The following is an 18,885-nucleotide window of genomic DNA, read 5'->3' as shown; positions in this document are numbered from 1 at the left end:
CTATCCGCCGGGGTCATTATACAGATGCTCCGGCGCCTGCCCACCATAAACAGCCACTGCGAACCACTTCCCCGCGGCGCTTGTCAGTGCATGCCGTGTCTGTCTATGGTGTCAGTGCGTGCGCGCGTGCCTTGCTCTACACGCGCGGGTATACGCGTTCTATGTGGCAAGCGCCGTGGACAAACTTAGGTGCGTCGGGGCCGCTAATGTATCGGGGTCCTGCTAGCAGGCGCAAGCGGGAGGCTTAGCGCTGGTTTTTTCGGTCACTGCGTTGCTGTAGGCACTGTCTTTAGATGAACGTGCACAGCGGCTGAATCATATGGTTCAGAAACAGGCGAGTTGCGCATACGCTTAACGCCAAGTTCTCGTTTCGTAGCCGCCGCCGACCAGCTTGTTTTTAACTGCATCAGCGTACCGAGTATAAAGAACGCGTTGTTCTACTCATGTGGGCAAACGGTGGCGCGAACACGATCAGCGCGAATGCAATGTGAGTTCGCGAGTCTTAGTTGAGAGTTGAAAAGCGTTGCCTGTATAGCAGCTTCCTTTACTTTCTTCATTCGTCACTCTTCTGATCTCCGTTTTATGCGAACGGCGCGGTAGTGTAGCGACCACCATAGCGGCTGCAAATAATATTAAGCCGGTGGCGCCTGAGGTCAACTTCGTCGGAACGCAGAAGGCAATTATCTGTTATTTACGAGCCGCTGTGGTCTCCGAAGACTTTTATCGACTTTTCGCGTGGTAGAGCCTCACCTTCTCCGCCTATCAACGAGCGCACTGCCTTTCTCCTTGTTTTTGAGTCTGCCTCTTTCTCCTTTGGAAGCAAGGAGGAGAAGAACTGGCAAGCGACCATCGAAACACCAGATTTTTGGCATCCGTCAACTCATCGTCGGCACCGCACAGAACGTTTTACGACCACTGGCTTCCCGTACACATCGCCCTCTCCTAATCTCCTCCACTCGCTGCCGTTTATCCCCGCCTTTCCGGGAGGCCACATCCAGCGACGGCCGGGCGGCATTCATCTCGAACCCGGCGCGGCCAAGAATAAACAGAGGCGTTCGTCTCGAAACGAAAAACTTCGCGCCACAAATCGTGCCGGCGAAACAGTGACGGGTCGCTCCAGCAGTAAGCCAGCGTTGCCGCAGCGTGCCAAGCTAAATTATACGCATCCTGAGAGCAGTTGCGTGCAGCGCAGTGCCAGCGCCCGCTTACAAAGAAGACTGTCGGAGAGTACTCGGTGATTTCGAATGCTTGTCCATTTGTCAAGGCTCGCGAATTCGCCTCCGTGGAAAAACGACAAATTGGAAACATAGTTCACTTTCTTGGTGGCGTCGTTCAAGTTCTTCCTAGAGCAGAATAGTAATTTTTGTTTTTTCCATGGCGAAGTTATTGTGCATCGGAACGAGCCTATTGAGTCTAACGAGCCTATTGAATATTGAGCAAGTAAATCGTTAGCGAACCAGCCATTCGCGTTAATTAAATAGGTTTATGGCCATGCCGCATCAACACACAGACAACCGCATGACCCTACACTCTGAACACGGTAAGCCCAAACACGAAATCGACTCACCTAGTTCCCTATCTTATGACGGTAAGTTTCATTAAGGTCCACATTTTCACGTTCTGATAGATAAGAGGCTCTATTTGCCGTATGCAATGCCAAGACCCACGCGGTTTGGTCAACTAGGTTATTTTTTGTTGTTGTTGTTGTTGTTGTTGTTGGGGGGATTATTGCAGAGCAAATATGCGCTTAACTTCAGCGCCACGCGTCATATTATATACATGCTGTAATACGAGAACAGGCACCGCAGTTGCATGCAAACTGATGGTTGCTGGATATTTTACTCCGTTCTATATATATGTAAACTTGAGGCTGCAGGTTAGTTTAGGCCACATATTAGCCTTGTTTCTGGCGAACTTCTGTCAAATAGAGAATATTGGTATTTATTTGGTACGTCTACAGCAAAGACTGCCGATTGCCTACAGAGATGTGAAAACGCGCACCGCTCTACAGATGTTGCCATGTTAGAGTATATACGGTAAATCTTTCAGCTTGGCAAAAGGGAGCAGATACAAGGCAGCGCTGATACGAGAAACATGGAATGGCTAAAACATTATATATTATCGTCGCGTCCTCGCTTTCTTCTTCCCTAACGCGAAGCTCACTTTCGGTGATGCTGCATGTAATTAGCTCTGCAGCTAAGAAAGCGAGGCGGGCCAGCAGTAAAACAATTGGGTGAGGCTATGGGCCCGACCAAGGCGGCGCGTGAGCGTTTATGTTCCTAAGCGCGGGCCGCTTTACGATTTCGGACGGGGTCCACGGGCCGGTGTTTATTTTCCCGCCGGTCGGATTCGCACCCTGGGGCCACCTGGCGGGGACGGACAGGCAGCGGAGGAGGGGAGGGTGGGGGAAGGGGGTGGGGGGCGGAGCGTACGGTAGGAGTGGTTCTGTCGTGACTGTGCGTTCGCGCTGGCACGAAAGCGCGGGCGCTCCCCGCAGAGGCAGCATTCGACGCCGCCAGACTTTGGCGCCGATTCGCGAACGCTTTGTCTCGAACTGCGGAGTCGCACGTTGCCAGCACGTGGACTTCGTGCTGAGCCAGCGGGCGAAATGCGCAAACAAATGGCCGCACGTGGTCTCGCAACTCCCGCCCGTCGCGAGTGTGGTGTAAGTGATTTTACAAGCGGCTATATGAAGCCAGATCTCGTCCACACCGTATGAGCCAGTAACGCGAGTGGTAGTGGATACCGTCTTTAAATGAAGGGTACTGATAATTCCCGTTACACGCCGTAGCTTTCAAATAAGCTTTCCATTTGTCAAAAAACGGAATGCTTTAATGTTAGTAATAGCACTGCGAAACTGGATGTTGTCAGGTCAAGCTCCCTGAGTCAAACTAAAGCCCGTTTGCCTGTACGAATACAAGTATAAGAGAAAGGTGGGGACCTGAATACGGTCAGGTTGGGTTTGCGTATGACAGCCGATCTCTTTCCGATAAGCTGGGTGCCTCCTCAGTAAACAATAACTCTTGTGATATCAGCGCGATCAGTGCGATATTGCGCGATCATACAGTGTCGTTCGCTGCTGCCAGCAGCAAACAGGAATGTTCTGAAACCCAATAGCACTGTGACGGTAAGGATTACATATTGGGAGATTTGTAGCCTGCAAATAGAAAGCAACCAGTAACGCCTACCGCATGTCGAATAACGGGGAAAAAGATGTCACTATACTTTCGTCCAAATTTCTCAAGTAATACATTCGCGCCAGCCTCCTTTCGGCATATACGCTCCTTCTCGCGGATTCACGGAGTGAGACATTCCTGCGCATTTGTGTCGCGTCGTGTTACGAGATTGAAAGCGGCCGCCTTTTCCCTCTAGTGAAATAGGGCCCCCTCGGCGCAGTGAAAGTTTCGGGTTCCTATACGTTTCTAGCGCGGCCGCGTCGCAGTTATTCTCGTCGGCGAACCGTGTTTCACAGTACGTTGCACCCCGCATATCGCGTATACTATACCTCCGTATACGTGCACTAAGTCTCGTCCGCCTCGAGCACAGCTATATTGCGCGATTGCGTCAGCACGCGGGCGCTGAAGAGAGAGCGCGCGCGCCTGTGTATACCTGCGCGGTTTCACCCCCGAGCGGCGGCTGGCGCACGCAGTTGCAACATCGGATCAGGCGATGTCGACGCGAGATAGAACACCGTCTCGCTCCGGCGCTCGCCGCCGGCGGCCCCTGCCCGCGCGGCGACGCTGGCCGCGGACCCGCACTCAAGCGCATTTTGTCATCGCGCTCCATTTTTACGCGGTGCGGAATAGCGCGCGCATGGCCGAATATGTTGCTAAAGCGGGCGCCTCGCGAACCGTGCGCGCCGGTGCGGCCGCGCGCGATCTCCACACGAGCCGTCGCCCTTCTTCGCCATCACGCGGGTGGCGCAGCGGGCGAATTCTCGGGACGCGAATATTTTGGGTGTAGAGATGCGTTCGGTGAGATAAGACGCGGGGAGCGCGCAGCATTCGCATCCGCGCTGGGCCTTTCAGGCCGGCGGCGGCGTCCGGATCAGCGTGCGAAACGAACGCTCGCGCGCCGCCGCATGAATGTTCCCCGTTTACGGCTTCTTCAATGCGGTCGGTCTCTTATACGTTCTTTTTTTTTTTAATTTTAAAAGTGCGCGTAAAATAGAAGCCGGGATGTAACTCACGCGCGCATTTCTCGGCAATGTGTGCGACGCTGCCGACAGTGTGTTTCCTCCACTCCTTTCTTTTGCTGCTTTTTCAAACTCTGCCCACGCGAGTAACGGACGAGGGTGACACTTTCGAAGAAACATCACTTCACGCGTAGACTAATGCGAAACGGCCCTCAGGACGGCACTGCGGCACGAACGTGCCTGACTGTGATTACTTTGCACGTTATTACGATTATTACGATTATGGTGTGAGATCATGGTAGCTACATGCTTCTGTTATAAAGGAGACTCAATGAAATTATAATTATACACGTATTTGCAACACGGAACACCTCATCACAAACATCGTGAATACCATGAATCATAAATGCATCCTTATGAGTATTGGTTATTACTAAAAAAAGATGAAGAGCAAAGCTTCCCAACTTGAACCGCATTTCCGGTACGTTACTATGTCATCGCGGATCTCAAAGCAATTTCGCATATTAGGCTATTTGTGTTTCGAAAAAGAGGTTATCAATAATCACTAGGTTGAATAATGGTTGTCAGTCAATAAACTAGTAACTGTAGTCCCAAGAATGCGGTGTCCACGTGTCATGACGCCCCGAGGACACGGGGGGCGGAACTTTCTGTTTTGTGCCCTTTTTTGTCTTACCAAGACCCAACCCCGCTCATTGGAAGCGCAGTTTATTGAATTCCAGCATAGGTTATAACATTCCTAATTGGTGTCACATTATTGATTTCCGAAAAGCTTCGGCGCTCTTCTTTGCCTCGTTCGATGAACTGAAAGCAGATCTTGGCATGTACCTTCACTCAAGACGTTTCTCGTGTACAACGCACATGCACTTGAATGTTACCCAAACCAGATGTTACATAGGCGCCCTCTGATTATCTGCGGGCGGGGGTTTGCTGCTGACGTTTAAACAGACCACAGATGAACATCGATGGCTCCATGTGATTTGAACACTGGCGCAAGTCACCTCTCTCTCTCTCTCTCACTCTCACTCTCTCACACACTCACACTCACACTCACACTCACACACACACACACACACACACACACACTCACACTCACACACACACACACACACTCACACACACTCACACACACACACACACACACACACACACACACACACACACACACACACACACACACACACACACACACACACACACACACACACACACACACACACACATTGGCCAGCCTCCTTCGCTAATTATACGTCCAGCATCAGGATTGGCTGAAATTTTCTAATCCGAACAGTTGCATCGTAACAGCTTTTAGTGAATGCGGGCCGAGGTTACCGAGACGATTGACACCGCAGAAACCACGTGAACAGAACAAAACTGGCTGCTGGGCCTCTACATGAAATCTCAAGGATCTGTTCGATTATTATTATTATTATTATTATTATTATTATTATTATTATTATTATTATTATTATTATTATTATTATTATTATTATTCAGATGAACTTTTCTCGGCATTCGATCAGAATCTTTTTACGTGTGCTCTGTTCTTAGATGTAGCGATAGCGTTTGATAGCCTGAATTGTCAAATCTTGTTAAATAAACTGTATTTTGGGGGATTTCGTGGGCCTTTTTAAAACATTCTTGACAATTACTTGAACAACCGATTTCAAGTGGTCGCTACCGATGATAAGGGCGTTTTTAGTTCTAAGCTGTCGCTGAACGCTGGAGTTCCTCAGGGGTCCATTTTGTCGCCATTGTTGTTTAATATCTACGTTAATAACTTTCTGTTGGCAATTTCCAAATGTTTGGTGTTCCAGTATGCTGACCACACTGTGTTATTGGCATAACATCTTTCTTTTCTAATGTCCACTGAAATGGTGCAAAACGACGTGTACAATGAAATGCTTTGGTTCACTAACAACGCAATTGTTGCCAATGCCGAAGAAACACAACTTGTTTGTCACTACTGTAATTAACATGCCTCTCTAATTACATAACTCGAACTGTGTTTCTTGTAAATGTGTGCCTATTCCACGCACGGATTGTATTAAATATCTTGGAATATCTTTTGATAGTAAGTTATCTTGGCAACATCACTTATCACTTATTTGTTCCAAAACTGAGGGCAATCGCTTGGCTGTTGTTTAATATCAAAAGCTTTGCACCCCAGTGCGTAAAAAAAATTTATTGTACATGCATTGGGTTACGGTGTGTTGAGATACGGCATTACAGTCTTCGGCTTCTGTTCGGATCGTTGGAGATGCAGGGTAGACAGGATTATAAAAAAGTATTCTTAAATATCTTGCCTACAATTCCCCAATAGTAGAAGCTGCAAATATCTTCCGGAAACTTGGTCTATCAAAATTTCAATGATTGCTGATAGAAACAGTTGTCGTCAAACATTATTGGAATTTCACATTCAAACAAAAAAATGCCGCCACAAGGGAACTTCGAAAAGACGTCCGTTATGTAGTTCCTCGTTCAGCCACAAGGTATGGTGCGGCCAGACGCTGTGGATATGTGCCGGTCATCTTTAACAAGTTACCGGATTAAATCTCTGACGCGACTTCAAAAAGCACGCTGAAAGAATTATTGAAGGGGCTATGGTGAAATTAACTTCCAGAACATTTTGGCATCATAATATTTACTTCTTCAGTTGCCTTTGTTTTAAGTAGAATAACGAAATGTTATCTTGTTCTTCTTTTCCATTTCTTGCCATTCATTTTCTTTTCTTTGTTTTACAAGTCTCATCAATTTATGTATTTCTTTCACCATGGGTATCATGTTCATAGGCACGGTCCTACAAGACAACTGAGACAATTAGACAGGCCTGTTCGACCTGTTTTGCATTCTTGGTGGCAATAAACTTTATTATTATTATTATTATTATTATTATTATTATTATTATTATTATTATTATTATTATTATTATTATTATTATTATTATTATTATTATTATCATAACGAAATACATTTTCAGCAGGCCATGTGGAACGAATATTTCGCGCCAATAAGGAACGTAAAGTACAAGACCGCAGCGGTGGAAAATGTATGCACAGCAAGAGGACGGAAAGATGGGAAATTGTTTTGAGAAAGAAACAACAAACGAAGATAAACAAAAGATGCAAAAGTAAATTGGCTTGGTCTTTGGGCCAAAAGAAAAGAGAGGAATCGCGAACGGCTGTTTCGACAGTTTGCCCGCTTCACCGTTACTTCTTCGTACTTATAAGTCAAAACCGCTAACTTTTTTTTCTTTTTTTGACCAAGCAACGACGATCCGCCCTCCCAGTGGTAAAATAACGTTTCTGCGAGTGCGCGTAGCGCCAGGCGTCCCATGCAGCAGTTTTGGCTCGGGAGTCTGCTTAGCCAGGCGCGGTACCTGCTGGAGCGCGACGAATGTGCGCAGGACGTTCGCCGCCCGCCCGACGTCTGAGCTGCGACGTGGGTGCATATTCACCCCGAAAAGTTCCCGACGCGACCGCCCAGACCATCGGAGTGCGGAGGATCATGCGTCGCGCTCCAAGGGTCGAAAAGAGGCGCAGTACTGAACTCCGGCGTCTGATTACAGGCGGCGATGGCGACGCCAAGCCAACCAACAAAGATGACGCCTTGTGCTCGCGTTCCCCAACCTCAAAGTCATCCTTACCAGTCCCATGAAGGTTCGCTTTTTTCTGTTCTCCCCCCGCGGTATATAGCCCTGGTGATGGTGGCGTTTCTTTTCGAGCGCCTGACATTGCAGCACCGTGTACGACGAACGCGCGACCCAGCCAGCGCTTGTGCCGAGCTCATTCGCGGCTGAAAACGGCAAGCCGGCGACGGTGGGACCGCGCGCGAACTCACTCACTGCGGACCGCAGGTCGTAGTCCCCCGCTGTGCTGCAGCCCTCCGGGGCGTCGCATCATGCGAGACGGGCGCGCCGTCAGGGCCGGTGTCTGTACGAGTCTTACATTATCTCTCTCTCTCAATCTCCTTTTTATTATTACATTCTCCTTCACAGTCGCCGAACAGTGGCGAGCCTTGTACCAGACTAACCTGTCGTGACATGCGTGCCACCGCACAACAATGGCTCTTGACTCTCGCTGCTTATCCTGTGCTGTGCCCACGGGCTCTATTGCCTAATGGGATGAAGATATACCAGACGTGGAAAAATGTTATAATGTGAAACGTGCGCCAAAGTTCTGGAATTTTGACTGGTTGTTCAGAAACCAATGCGCTAAACTATTTCAAGGCTGCCCGTCACGGCAATTCTCAGTTGTGCCGGGGTTAACGTTGCTAGCAGCGAGAAGCGAACGACACGTGACACCGATCAGTTTGCGATTATACACACACTCAGCTGCGATGACGTGATGCCATTTATCACGTGACATGCAACGTGGCTGCCACTGCAACAGCAATACCGACAACAGTGTAAAAATAAAAGACAGCAGGGAAAAAAAAACGCGTCCCTAACACCTCAGATTTCTTTTTGAAAAAAAACAGCACAAAGGACCAGTGCTGAAAGAGGGCAGCAAACGGACACAACGAAGTGATGAATTGCGTCTGGTTCTTGTCCTCTGTGTCCCGCCTTGGCGCTGTTTTTCACATTACGTCAGGTATTAACCAGTCCAAGGGAACACAATCCAGCCTTTAGATATAATTTGATATCGAGGCAAGCGGAAGATCAAATCAGCTGTATCCGAATTAACCGAAAATTAGTGCGCTGTGCCAGTTGTGCTACGTCCCGGACACTGTGTAAGTTGCCAGCAGCTTGTCGGGAATCAACGAAAAGCATGATTGTTGTCTTTTAGCGCAGACACGCATCAAATAACAATGAAACAGAAGACATTTGCGGCAGAGCAAGCGCTGGGCGTTGGCGCGCGCGCACGGACATGTATGTATGTTTATGTGTGTCTGCTATGCCATCTGGTAAGTATAAGAGCTCAAGCTATGCCGTACTGCACCAGCGCTATGAGTTTGCCAAGGGCCAAACTACTCGAACGCCGCTAGTCTACACAAGGCTGACAGAAACGGCGTCGCTTTGCGAGCTGTGCTGTCGAAAAAAGAAAGAGAGAAAGAAGCCAGAAGCAAGTGTGAGGGAGCCGTTAACCCTGGGAGGAATCCGCCCGGAGAGCCTGCGCTGAAGATGCTTTTCGGGACGCAGGACGGACGCGAGAGTTGAGGGAGGAAGCGAGTCGCGCGAAAACAGCCACTGCATATAGTAGTTGCAGCACCCGCATGGCGCAGGTAGGCACTTTGTGCGGCAATTACGAAGACTGCGTGTTCGCGCAGCCACATGGACTTGCCGTAGCGAAGGCCTTTTCTTGCGTTCTGAGCATTCCGCGCCCAGTCACTCCGACAAGAACGCGAGGAACTCTCGCATTGTACAGTCGTCCGGTGGGCTACTGAAACGCGTCTTGGCGCTAAAGAATGCGGCCTCTTCCATGGACAAGAAAAAGAAGAAGAAACAAGAGGAGGAAATGCACTTTGCCGTTGGTATGACTCGCGCAAGTAAATCTGCAGCATCGGCAAAACTTTGTGAGCTGAAGAAAGCTACTTCAGTGAGCTCTCGGAATCTCGCTTTTATTTTCTTCTTATTGCCAAGCTGCGAACGAACGTAAGTGCAGATGGGTTTTTATCAAAGGTTTATTATCGGTGAAGAGAGAGCTAAGAGGTGCAGATAAAGGTAAGCACGTGTTTATCGGCATAGAATGGCGCCACCACCAACAAGAGACCTGTGTACCTCAGTTTAATAATCTTTACGCGGTACTTTACGCGGCACTTACGCGGTACCTTGAAGTCCTTGTTCTAAAGGGGATAACCAGCATCATTAACAGGTAAAAGCATGTCATGGGAGAATCAAACTGTTTAGAAAAAGAAAGAAAAACGCAGTAATTGAAAACGGGTGGTGTCCACGTCCAATTTTTGTCTACCCTTTATGGTGGTCAACTTAGCAGTAACGCTAGAAGGAGCTAAAAGCAAGAACTGCATAATATCAAACATAACCTAGAAAGTGCCTCCCCGTTTGAAGCGTATAAAAAAACGAAAAATAAATAATTTCCCACATCCATCACGGGATCTTTGTTCCACGGCACAGTATCTGAGTGCTACTCTCTTTCGCGTTACAAGTTCAGAGTATAACCGAAACTTTGCCAATGACGTATAAATAATGGCCTTCAATTTTTTTTTTGCTTTATTTTTCAACAGGCACAGAGACGTGTATGTTACTAGCACTTGTGCTTGGTTTAGTATCGTTGGCTAAAGGACAGCAAGAGACAGCAACCTGCACGCTGAATCGCGCAAAGAGTGACGAGTAAATGTTCCTCCGGAAAATACAAAATGACCTAACTTCCGCGAGCGATGACTGATGGGGGACACATTTCATAAGCCACTCTTACAGTGTCTGTATAATACGAGTGAACATGTTTTTAATGCATTCTATGGCTACTTTCCTAGGAAATCTGTCCGTACGTCTGTTTGTAACGCATGAAACGATGTGCTCCATACACTCTTGAACAAACGTACGCCCTTTGGGTCGTATGTTGCCACATATCAATCATCGTCATCTGTTTTGGTTGCGTTTCCTTTCTTGAAAACGCTGCGCTAGTTACTTTCCTGTCGAGAATGCTCTGTCGTGCTGATAACGTGCATGTCTTTCGTGACTTGGAAGTACCGGGCTCGCAGCGTTAAAGAAAGGAAATACGGGCAAGACAGATGACGATTATCGTTGTGTGGCAAATATACACCCCAAAGGGTGCAACTGCTTTTAGAGTGTAGGAATACATGTGTTCCTATGGGCTATGTATGAACTGCGTTATGACTACGTATGAGTACTGAGATTTATGATTATCCCTTTACAGCACCTTGTTGCATTACTGCAACATTCCAATGAACAGCGTTAAAAACAGAAACAAACTCGGTTTGGAGCTGCCTGTACACATTGTTGCATTTCCGCAACATTCGCCTAAAAAACGCGCCGCCTTGTACTGCCATCTGAGCTCATCCTTCACATCGTCAACCAAAACAAACGTGGCAGAGGCTGCGCGCGCCCGCGAACAGTGATATAGGTAATTTTTGCCATTTCTAAATGTATTTCTCCATAAGACAAAGCGCATAAAACATTCTTACGCTAAGCTCCACATCCTCCTGATTCTGTAGATTCAAAAATACATTGTTATCTCGGAATAGTTTGTTCATGGTGACGGAACGTTGCTATGTTGCGCAAATGTAACAAAGTGGAGATGGTTTATTTTCTTCGGAAAAGTGAAATGGCTCCCAAACGCTTTTATGGCCGAGCAATTCCTCCTGATAGTGAAGGCAGAGACCTTTGCAGGAGTGACGAGAACCACGAGTGTAAGTCCGTTTCGATTCAGTATGTGTGCGAGATGTCTTCTGGTCGAATTTCCTTTCTTTTTTTCAAAAGGATGCGGTGCATCCGCGCGCTGCCGTGTCGCGTCCTCACGGGCACAGCGTTACGTCTGTGCTTCTATGTTCTTAATTTTGACAATGACGCGAAAACACTGCATTGTTTCATGGCTGTCCAGGAATCTGCATGACGTACTGCACGAAGTGTGGGAGGCGACCTGTGCTGCAGAAGCAAGTACAATTGCTTCTTTTTGTTCCACACTAAATCATAGGTTGATAGGTGGAGTCATAGGTAAATCATAGGTCAATCATAGCACCAATGATTGTCACGTGCAAATAAACATATGAGTATGAATCGGACTAAGTCTGTCTTTCACCTTCAACTTCTTTCTTGCACGTTGTTGCAAATACGCAACATATCCTTCTTCTGCAAATTCAAACCACAGAAATTCGCTAAAGTTAGTTCCCATGGGAGTACAGCTACTGTTATGCTTCCTTACAACTCCATGAATAATATTTCGAGAAAACATATATATATATATATATATATATATATATATATATATATATATATATATATATACGGTGTTTCAGCGAACGCTTTCCAAAATCTGTAAAAGTTCCCTGTGGCAGGTACCACAATTCTAGTTCATGAGCTGGTCTACTCGAAGCGTCGGACAATACTTGCACAACAATATATATATATATATATATATATATATATATATATATATATATATATATATATATATATATATATATATATATATATATATATATATATATATATATATATATATATATATGTGTGTGTGTGTGTGTGTGTGTGTGTGTGTGTGTGTGTGTGTGTGTGTGTGTGTGTGTGTGTGTGTGTGTGTGTGTGTGTGTGTGTGTGTGTGTGTGTGTGTGTGTGTGAGCGACTGGAAAGAATGTTTACGCACTATCTCAGATGTCCCACTAGGGAGTTTCTGCGTGAACCTTTTTTATTTGAATTTGCTCCCTCATTATGTCACGTGTAAATTCATGCGAAATAAAACAAAGACAAAACTTATATTGCGATTGAAGAAATGTCGACTGCCGCCCGCCCCACATTAGCAGCAGAGGATTGAACAGGCAGACAGGCTAATATCTTTCTTCTTTGCCTCTCCGGCGATATGAGCGGATCGACATAGCACGTATCAGTCGCGTCACGAATTCAGGGAGCTGATTTCGGGCTGCCTATATATCAGCGCTGCTATTACATTTAGAATAGCAAAGCTACTTCAAAAGGCGAGCACCGGTGTCGACCTCACCCTCTCGAAGGGCCTTGAAGCGATGACGGGAGAGCCGCAGGAACTCGGTTATAACGATCTGTCACAGCTGTATGAGAAGTCCCAGCTATGTGGTGGCCCCAACAGTCACGTGCACATCTTTTGGCGAGAACTGTGCGCACGCAGCACTCCACCAGCCACCACCGATAGTCTAGGGAAAGCATTACCTCTATATATGAAACAACGGGCGCCTCAAAGAAAAGAGTGAGTGCTTTCACAGGGGGGGGGGGGGGGGGGGGGGGGGGGCGTGTCTTAATGCGAACGCACCTCGTGGTGTGTCCTGTTTCGGTAGCGCAGCCACTTGTGCAGCCCGGGCCTCCAGTACTCCACCATGAACTCCTCGGCGAACTCGCGGCCCTGGCCGTTGCCGAAGCGGCCCTGCGTGGCCAGCGAGGTGAGCACGTGCACCGACCGGAGGTTCACCTCCAGGTACTCGTGCGTCTGCGGAGAGATCTGCGGCGCCGGACACCAGGCGCCGCCGTTCAGTTCCCGAAGAAGCCTGCGCGGAGAAGTACACACGCGATGCAGATACAACACAAATGATGTCCAAAGTACACACACGCATGCACACACGCATGCACACAACTCACGGCACATTCGCGAAAGGAGGCAAGGCGTGCACTGACACCGACTAGCCGACACTGAATTTTGCATGCCCACTCCTTTTATTGCGTCCGCAATATTAGTTCTTGCTTTTTTTAAACTCGGAGACTGAGCTGGTTTTCCTGCATCTGCGAGCCTGCGGCCATGGTGGATACGCGAACGAAATAAAGTAATAAGGTGCTTCCCCGCAGAGGTAAACGGTGTAGCTACCGCAGGTGCGCCAGAGCGAGGTGGTGAAAGTTTTGGATACTGCTTACTCGCGCACAAAATTCAGCTAGGTTTTCTTAGCGCTCGGCGAGGAGGCTCCTCAGAGAGCGAGGATTAACTGCGCTGCAGCGGCGAGTTTTCCAGCATGGTGTCTTAGATTACTCCGCGGATGAGCCTTTCCTTGTCGTCTCACTGCTTCCTGTAGAGGTGTAAAGAAAAATAAAGCGATGGAGGAGGGGTGCAAAGGAAGTTTTCTGTTTCGCCCAGTAACCACGGCGAGTTGTGGGAGCCCCTATGGAATATGGCATCGGCGCTCAGAGCGTGCGCGCGTATGCTTCGCACTCCATCATTAGGTGCGCGCCCAGAGCCTGCGAGGGAACGCTATCGCGTCTGTCCAGGCGTTTCGCAGACGTTGCACCTGGCTCACTTCCTTCCTCCGGCACACAACACAGCGCACCGGAATGCGCGCCTTGCCACCCGCTCGCTCCCCTTTTGCTAAGCGCGTCTTTCTCGTGCGCGATGCGGGAAAGCGCCCCTTGTTCCCGGATTTCGTGTTTCCGGGGAAACCCCATTAGAACGGCGGCGTGCCATATCTGGCGGCCAGCGTTCGGCGCCGGCGAGCTTGCCTCGGCTACAGACAATCGGGTTTTAATTAAACCACGCCGCGAGACCCAAGATGGAATTCATTAGGTTCAGCCTGCACGGCCGCGGAGAAGTGCGGGCACGCGCACCTCTCTAGGCCCGAGCGCGAGAGGAGCGCGCCAGCGAAGATCGCCAGTTATTTGACTTAAACCGAGCGCCACCGCGAAGCTGCTATAAATGCGGCTCCTAGAGACTGCGCCACGCCGAAGTCGCAGCAGAAGCGGTCGCCTTGCGCGTCGGCGGATAAAAGTCACGCGGCTGCGGTCGCTGCCTGGCGCTGTTGCGACGGCCGTAAAGTTTTCTTTCCCCGCGTTCGCGGGGGGCTTCGCACTATCCGCGTTATTTCGAAACCCGATTCGGCTCCAATCTCCACGTTGCTGGAAGCAATCAAGACGGAGGCTGGCTCCAAACTAGCGATATTTTATTGCGTGCGTTAGTGTGGGCGCGTGCGTGTAGCATGGCAACAGCTGTTGCTAGGAGACCTGACGGGGCTGGAAAGTTTCATTCTTTGATTAACCGTTCAATGCAAGTCTCACAGGGTGATTTCTAGTATAAGTGCCATATTTGCGAGTCTCAGTTGCATGACGCTCATCTTTCCTGTGCGTGAACTACTTAGAACTGTGCAAGCGAATGAGTCGCTTGGTGCTGCAAACCTTACGGTGCGCACGATATCGTTTCTTCAAAATTTTAATGCGCGTACAGTGATATATGCCAGTGCGCATCCCTCTCTGATATCATTCGTTTTGTATTTCCTTTAGGTTTTATTATTGCGATAGTAACTATGTGGACACTTCAAGTGCCTTTCCGCCGTTAGCGTCGGCGTGGGCGTCGCCGTGAGGTTCCGCATAACGTCCAAGGAAGATAACACGTCGCCGCGCGCCCTATGCTGTATGTGCGAGCGAAGCCTTGCGAGGAGAGCCGACAATCGCCCCTCAATCTCGCTCGCGCGAAACAGACGAAAGCGGGGAGGAAGCGTGCCGCCTTTCGTCGTGCGCGAGGCACCGGCGCGAGGGGAGAGAGAGGGGGCGGCGTTCTACTCCGGCTGCAACTGCGCATGTTTAGCCTATAGCTGCTTCGGCGACTCGTAGCTTTGAACGTGCTCTCGGCACTCACTCCTCGTTGAAGCGATAGACAGCACGAATGTCACTTCACTCGCTGCTGAGCCCGCGTTTCCACACGCCAGCGTTTTGACAGCGAGTTACCGCAGTCATCGAGTGAGATGTGTTCATGTTTGCTTGTGCGCGCGTGACGCCATGCTTGTTGATTTAATTAGTGTGCCTATATTTTACAAGCTTATGCGGCCGATAAAACTACTATCATCACTTCGTATAGTTGTCCACTAATTTGCTATCGCAATCGATGCTTCGCCTCTCGGGCGAAACTGCAATTTTTTTGTCCCCAAAGTAAACAAAAGTCTGTTACAAACTGTTTGCCTTTCCGCTTTCCTCAATCGCTCGGCTGAAAGCATAATATTGTTGCTTACAGTAAAATCACTGGAGAATGATGAGTACCTTCAAAATTCCCTTCTCAGTGCTTTCTTCTTCAAGTAAATGTCAGAACACACTGAGGAACACTGATCTACTCAAATTACACAGCAGGCGTTCAATACGCCGTTAAAACAAAAATATTTAGGTGCTTATTGTTTACATCCTGGTCATTTCTTTGGTTGGTCGGTCACCGTTTCAAGCCTTCTGACAATCTCTTCTCGTTGTTTTGAGCTATAAGATCAAAGTGTGAAACTTCTGACACTAGCTTTTCACTTCATTCGCCATCAAAGAATGAGACGTTTGGTGTGTCATAAAAAAGCAATTGAAACCCCATCCTACGCTTGTAGCCGATATGTATTTTTCGAAATGGAACGCGAACTGCCTTTGAAAACCTTAGTGCGGAGCCTCGTCTAATTCAAGGATAGCAAGCACAAGAAGCATTTAGGAAAAATATCGCCGCCCAAGTACTCCGTACAGATGGTTAACCAGCGAAGCTGAAACGTGCGGCCCCGGTGTTTTATCACTCGATTAATCCCGGCGGTTCATTAAACGACGGCGTGGTAGGCTGCAGGATACTCGGTACGCAGTTGCTGCTTGCGCTAGACTGCACGAGCCTGTACTTGCGCCGGGGCTGCAGCATCGGCATGGCGTAGACTAGCTCGTTCCCGGTTCTGCTCGCGGCGTTGCTGATGGAAAGCTGCCTGCTCCTCAGGAGTACGTATGACGAGTAGCCTACCCATTTTAGAGCCGAAGAGAAATTGCTGCGCGCGCGCTAGGTTGCGACGTAGAGCAACGACGTCACTACTGGCGCAGCTAATCCAACACCACCTAGATAGCGTGCACAAGGCCTTTTCATTCCGATCGAGGACGTCATGTTACCTGGCCCGGCTGCCATAGAATCTAATGGCGATGCTCCTGAGTAGGCAACAGTGATCTTGACCTCACCGCTTTCATCACGCCAGCCTTGTGAATGGAAATTTCGGGCCAGGCAGCGTGACGTCATGGATCGAAGTAAGCAGGCTTTGTGCTATCTAAGTGCTGTTGGCTAATCGCGCGCCTCTCTTTCTCTCTTTTCTTTATTTGCGCATGAACATGGGGTTGTGCCGGAGGAGTTTTCAGCGTTCAGATGACCGACGGACTGACGGAATGGACGAATCGGCCAGCCATATACAGCTTTGCTCTAAACTAAAAACAAAGTTTGCCAGAAGTGCTCGCAGAATCTCACATACCGCTACTACGTGCTTTATTACCTCCTTCTTTTTGTCTGTATTTCATCTGTGCATGTGCGTTTCGCCCCTCTTGCCGATGTGTTTTCTACGTCTAAGTTTTCAACAATGATCCTTCTGTCTCTCTCCCACGGGGAGACTGGTCTTTACACGCTGCACGCATCTGCTTTTATTGCAAGGTTGTTTGGTTCTTCGCTAAACTGCGAATGTTTTATTATTATTATTATTCTACTGCCTTTATGAGCCCGCCCACGCAGAAGCTGACCACACCGAAGCAACCACTACCCCCCTCTCCCCTTCTGCTTCCAATGCCATGCGCGACCTTATGTGCGCTACGCTGCAGTACAGCTACTCGGCACGGGGACCGCCGCCGAGGCCCGTACAGTATTCCTCCGCAGTACACGCACGCACACACGGGTACGGTTCCTCGCACTGGAAATGAACCCTGCAGGCCCCGCGAACCGGCGCCGCCGCATGCGTCTACACGGGAGGCCCGCTGGGAAAGTGCGGCAATAACGCGGCCCGGCGGAGATATGAATCACCACGACAGATGTAACTCGGCGGCAGAGAACGCAAAGGAGGTCTGGTGGCGGAGAGGGGGGAACAAAAGCAAAACAAGAGGGAAAAACAAAAAGTAAGGGGCGACGGCACCGCAATGAATCCACGCGCACACGCTCGCGCCCGCGCGCTCACACACAGACACACATACGCACGCACGATCTCACGTGCTCATGTCCACCGAGGGTGCATAGGCGGCCAGATCAATAGACTGTCTCCGCGTAGTGGTGTACAGAAAACGGCGCTTTATGGGTTTTGCTGTATACGCAAAATTGGCTGTTGAGCGTTTGGATTCGAGTGAGTGCCGCTACTCAGCGTCCACATACTGAATGCCTGTCCCCGTGGGCCCCGTAGCGATGCCTGTGCTTCGTTTTTTTGGAGCTACTAGCCCACTCTTCCCCTCTACACTCTCTTGGCCACCACAGCCGTACTCGGCATTTGTGATTCAACTAGAACAACCCCGTGGTGAGAGCTGCCGCGTATTTCTTTGTCACCGTGAATGCGCGGTAAAAGGAGCACCCACTGAATAACGGTCCCTTTGTAACGGGCTCGTTCACTGTTATTACCAAACAAGAGAGCGCCACAGACGAAGACGGATGCAAGACAAGGAGGCAGGGGTGAACGACTAGCAGCCCTTGAACGTCATACCAACGAATCCCAACTATCTACCCTGATAGACAAAGATAGACGGAAATCTACTATACGCACGTGACAAGACCATCTTATACACAAACACAACGTCCTGGTGTGGCTTTGAAACGTCACCATGCATTCCATTAGCTTCAACAGGTAAGCACTATGAAATTAAAGATCACTTAAGCAAAAAGTCATATCGAATGACTCGAGTATAGGAAAAAAGAACATAACTAAGAGCAACTTTCTGAAATGGAATGATAATCTTAACAAAGCAGTAAAGCCGATCAATGTTTCACTAGATACGTAACACAAGACACGTGCACAGACAGAGAGGCAAGAAATACATAGCCAGAAAAGCTGACTGACATCCAACATTCCTGAAAATCCGCAAACCAAATAAATTGAACTCGAGCTCCGTTACTTTTTTTCTAACGTGGCAGAACGTTTTTGATCACGTTAACAAATAACTACGATATTTGTCATTCATTCCGGTAAAAGAACCTATAACTTACGCGCGAAACATTTGACGATCTCAGTTGAAGAAAACTCGAGCGCATTTTTAGATCCCCAATTAATTTGCTGATTCTCGCGAGGGAGAATAGGGAACTTAAAATCGTAAGACCTGTTTACTGGCATTATTATTATTATTATTATTATTATTATTATTATTATTATTATTATTATTATTATTATTATTATTATTATTATTATTATTATTGTAT

At 48.4% G+C, this 18,885-nt stretch overlaps 1 protein-coding gene across 3 annotated transcripts in view; it reads right to left on the bottom strand.

Moving 5' to 3' along the window:
• The window catches only part of Ddr (discoidin domain-containing receptor 2), a 723,836-nt gene that overhangs the window by 30,590 nt on the left and 674,361 nt on the right, over positions 1–18,885 (bottom strand). For all 3 annotated transcript variants that reach the window (XM_055062865.2, XM_055062867.2, XM_050195290.3), the window contains one exon: positions 13,072–13,303. In XM_055062865.2, coding sequence (XP_054918840.2) covers positions 13,072–13,303 — 232 coding nt within the window. The remainder of the gene's footprint in view (positions 1–13,071; positions 13,304–18,885) is intronic.

This window comes from Dermacentor andersoni, chromosome 1, assembly GCF_023375885.2.
Source record: "Dermacentor andersoni chromosome 1, qqDerAnde1_hic_scaffold, whole genome shotgun sequence".
NCBI classification, from domain to species: Eukaryota; Metazoa; Arthropoda; class Arachnida; order Ixodida; family Ixodidae; genus Dermacentor; species Dermacentor andersoni.
This window is presented reverse-complemented; position numbering and strand designations above follow the sequence as displayed.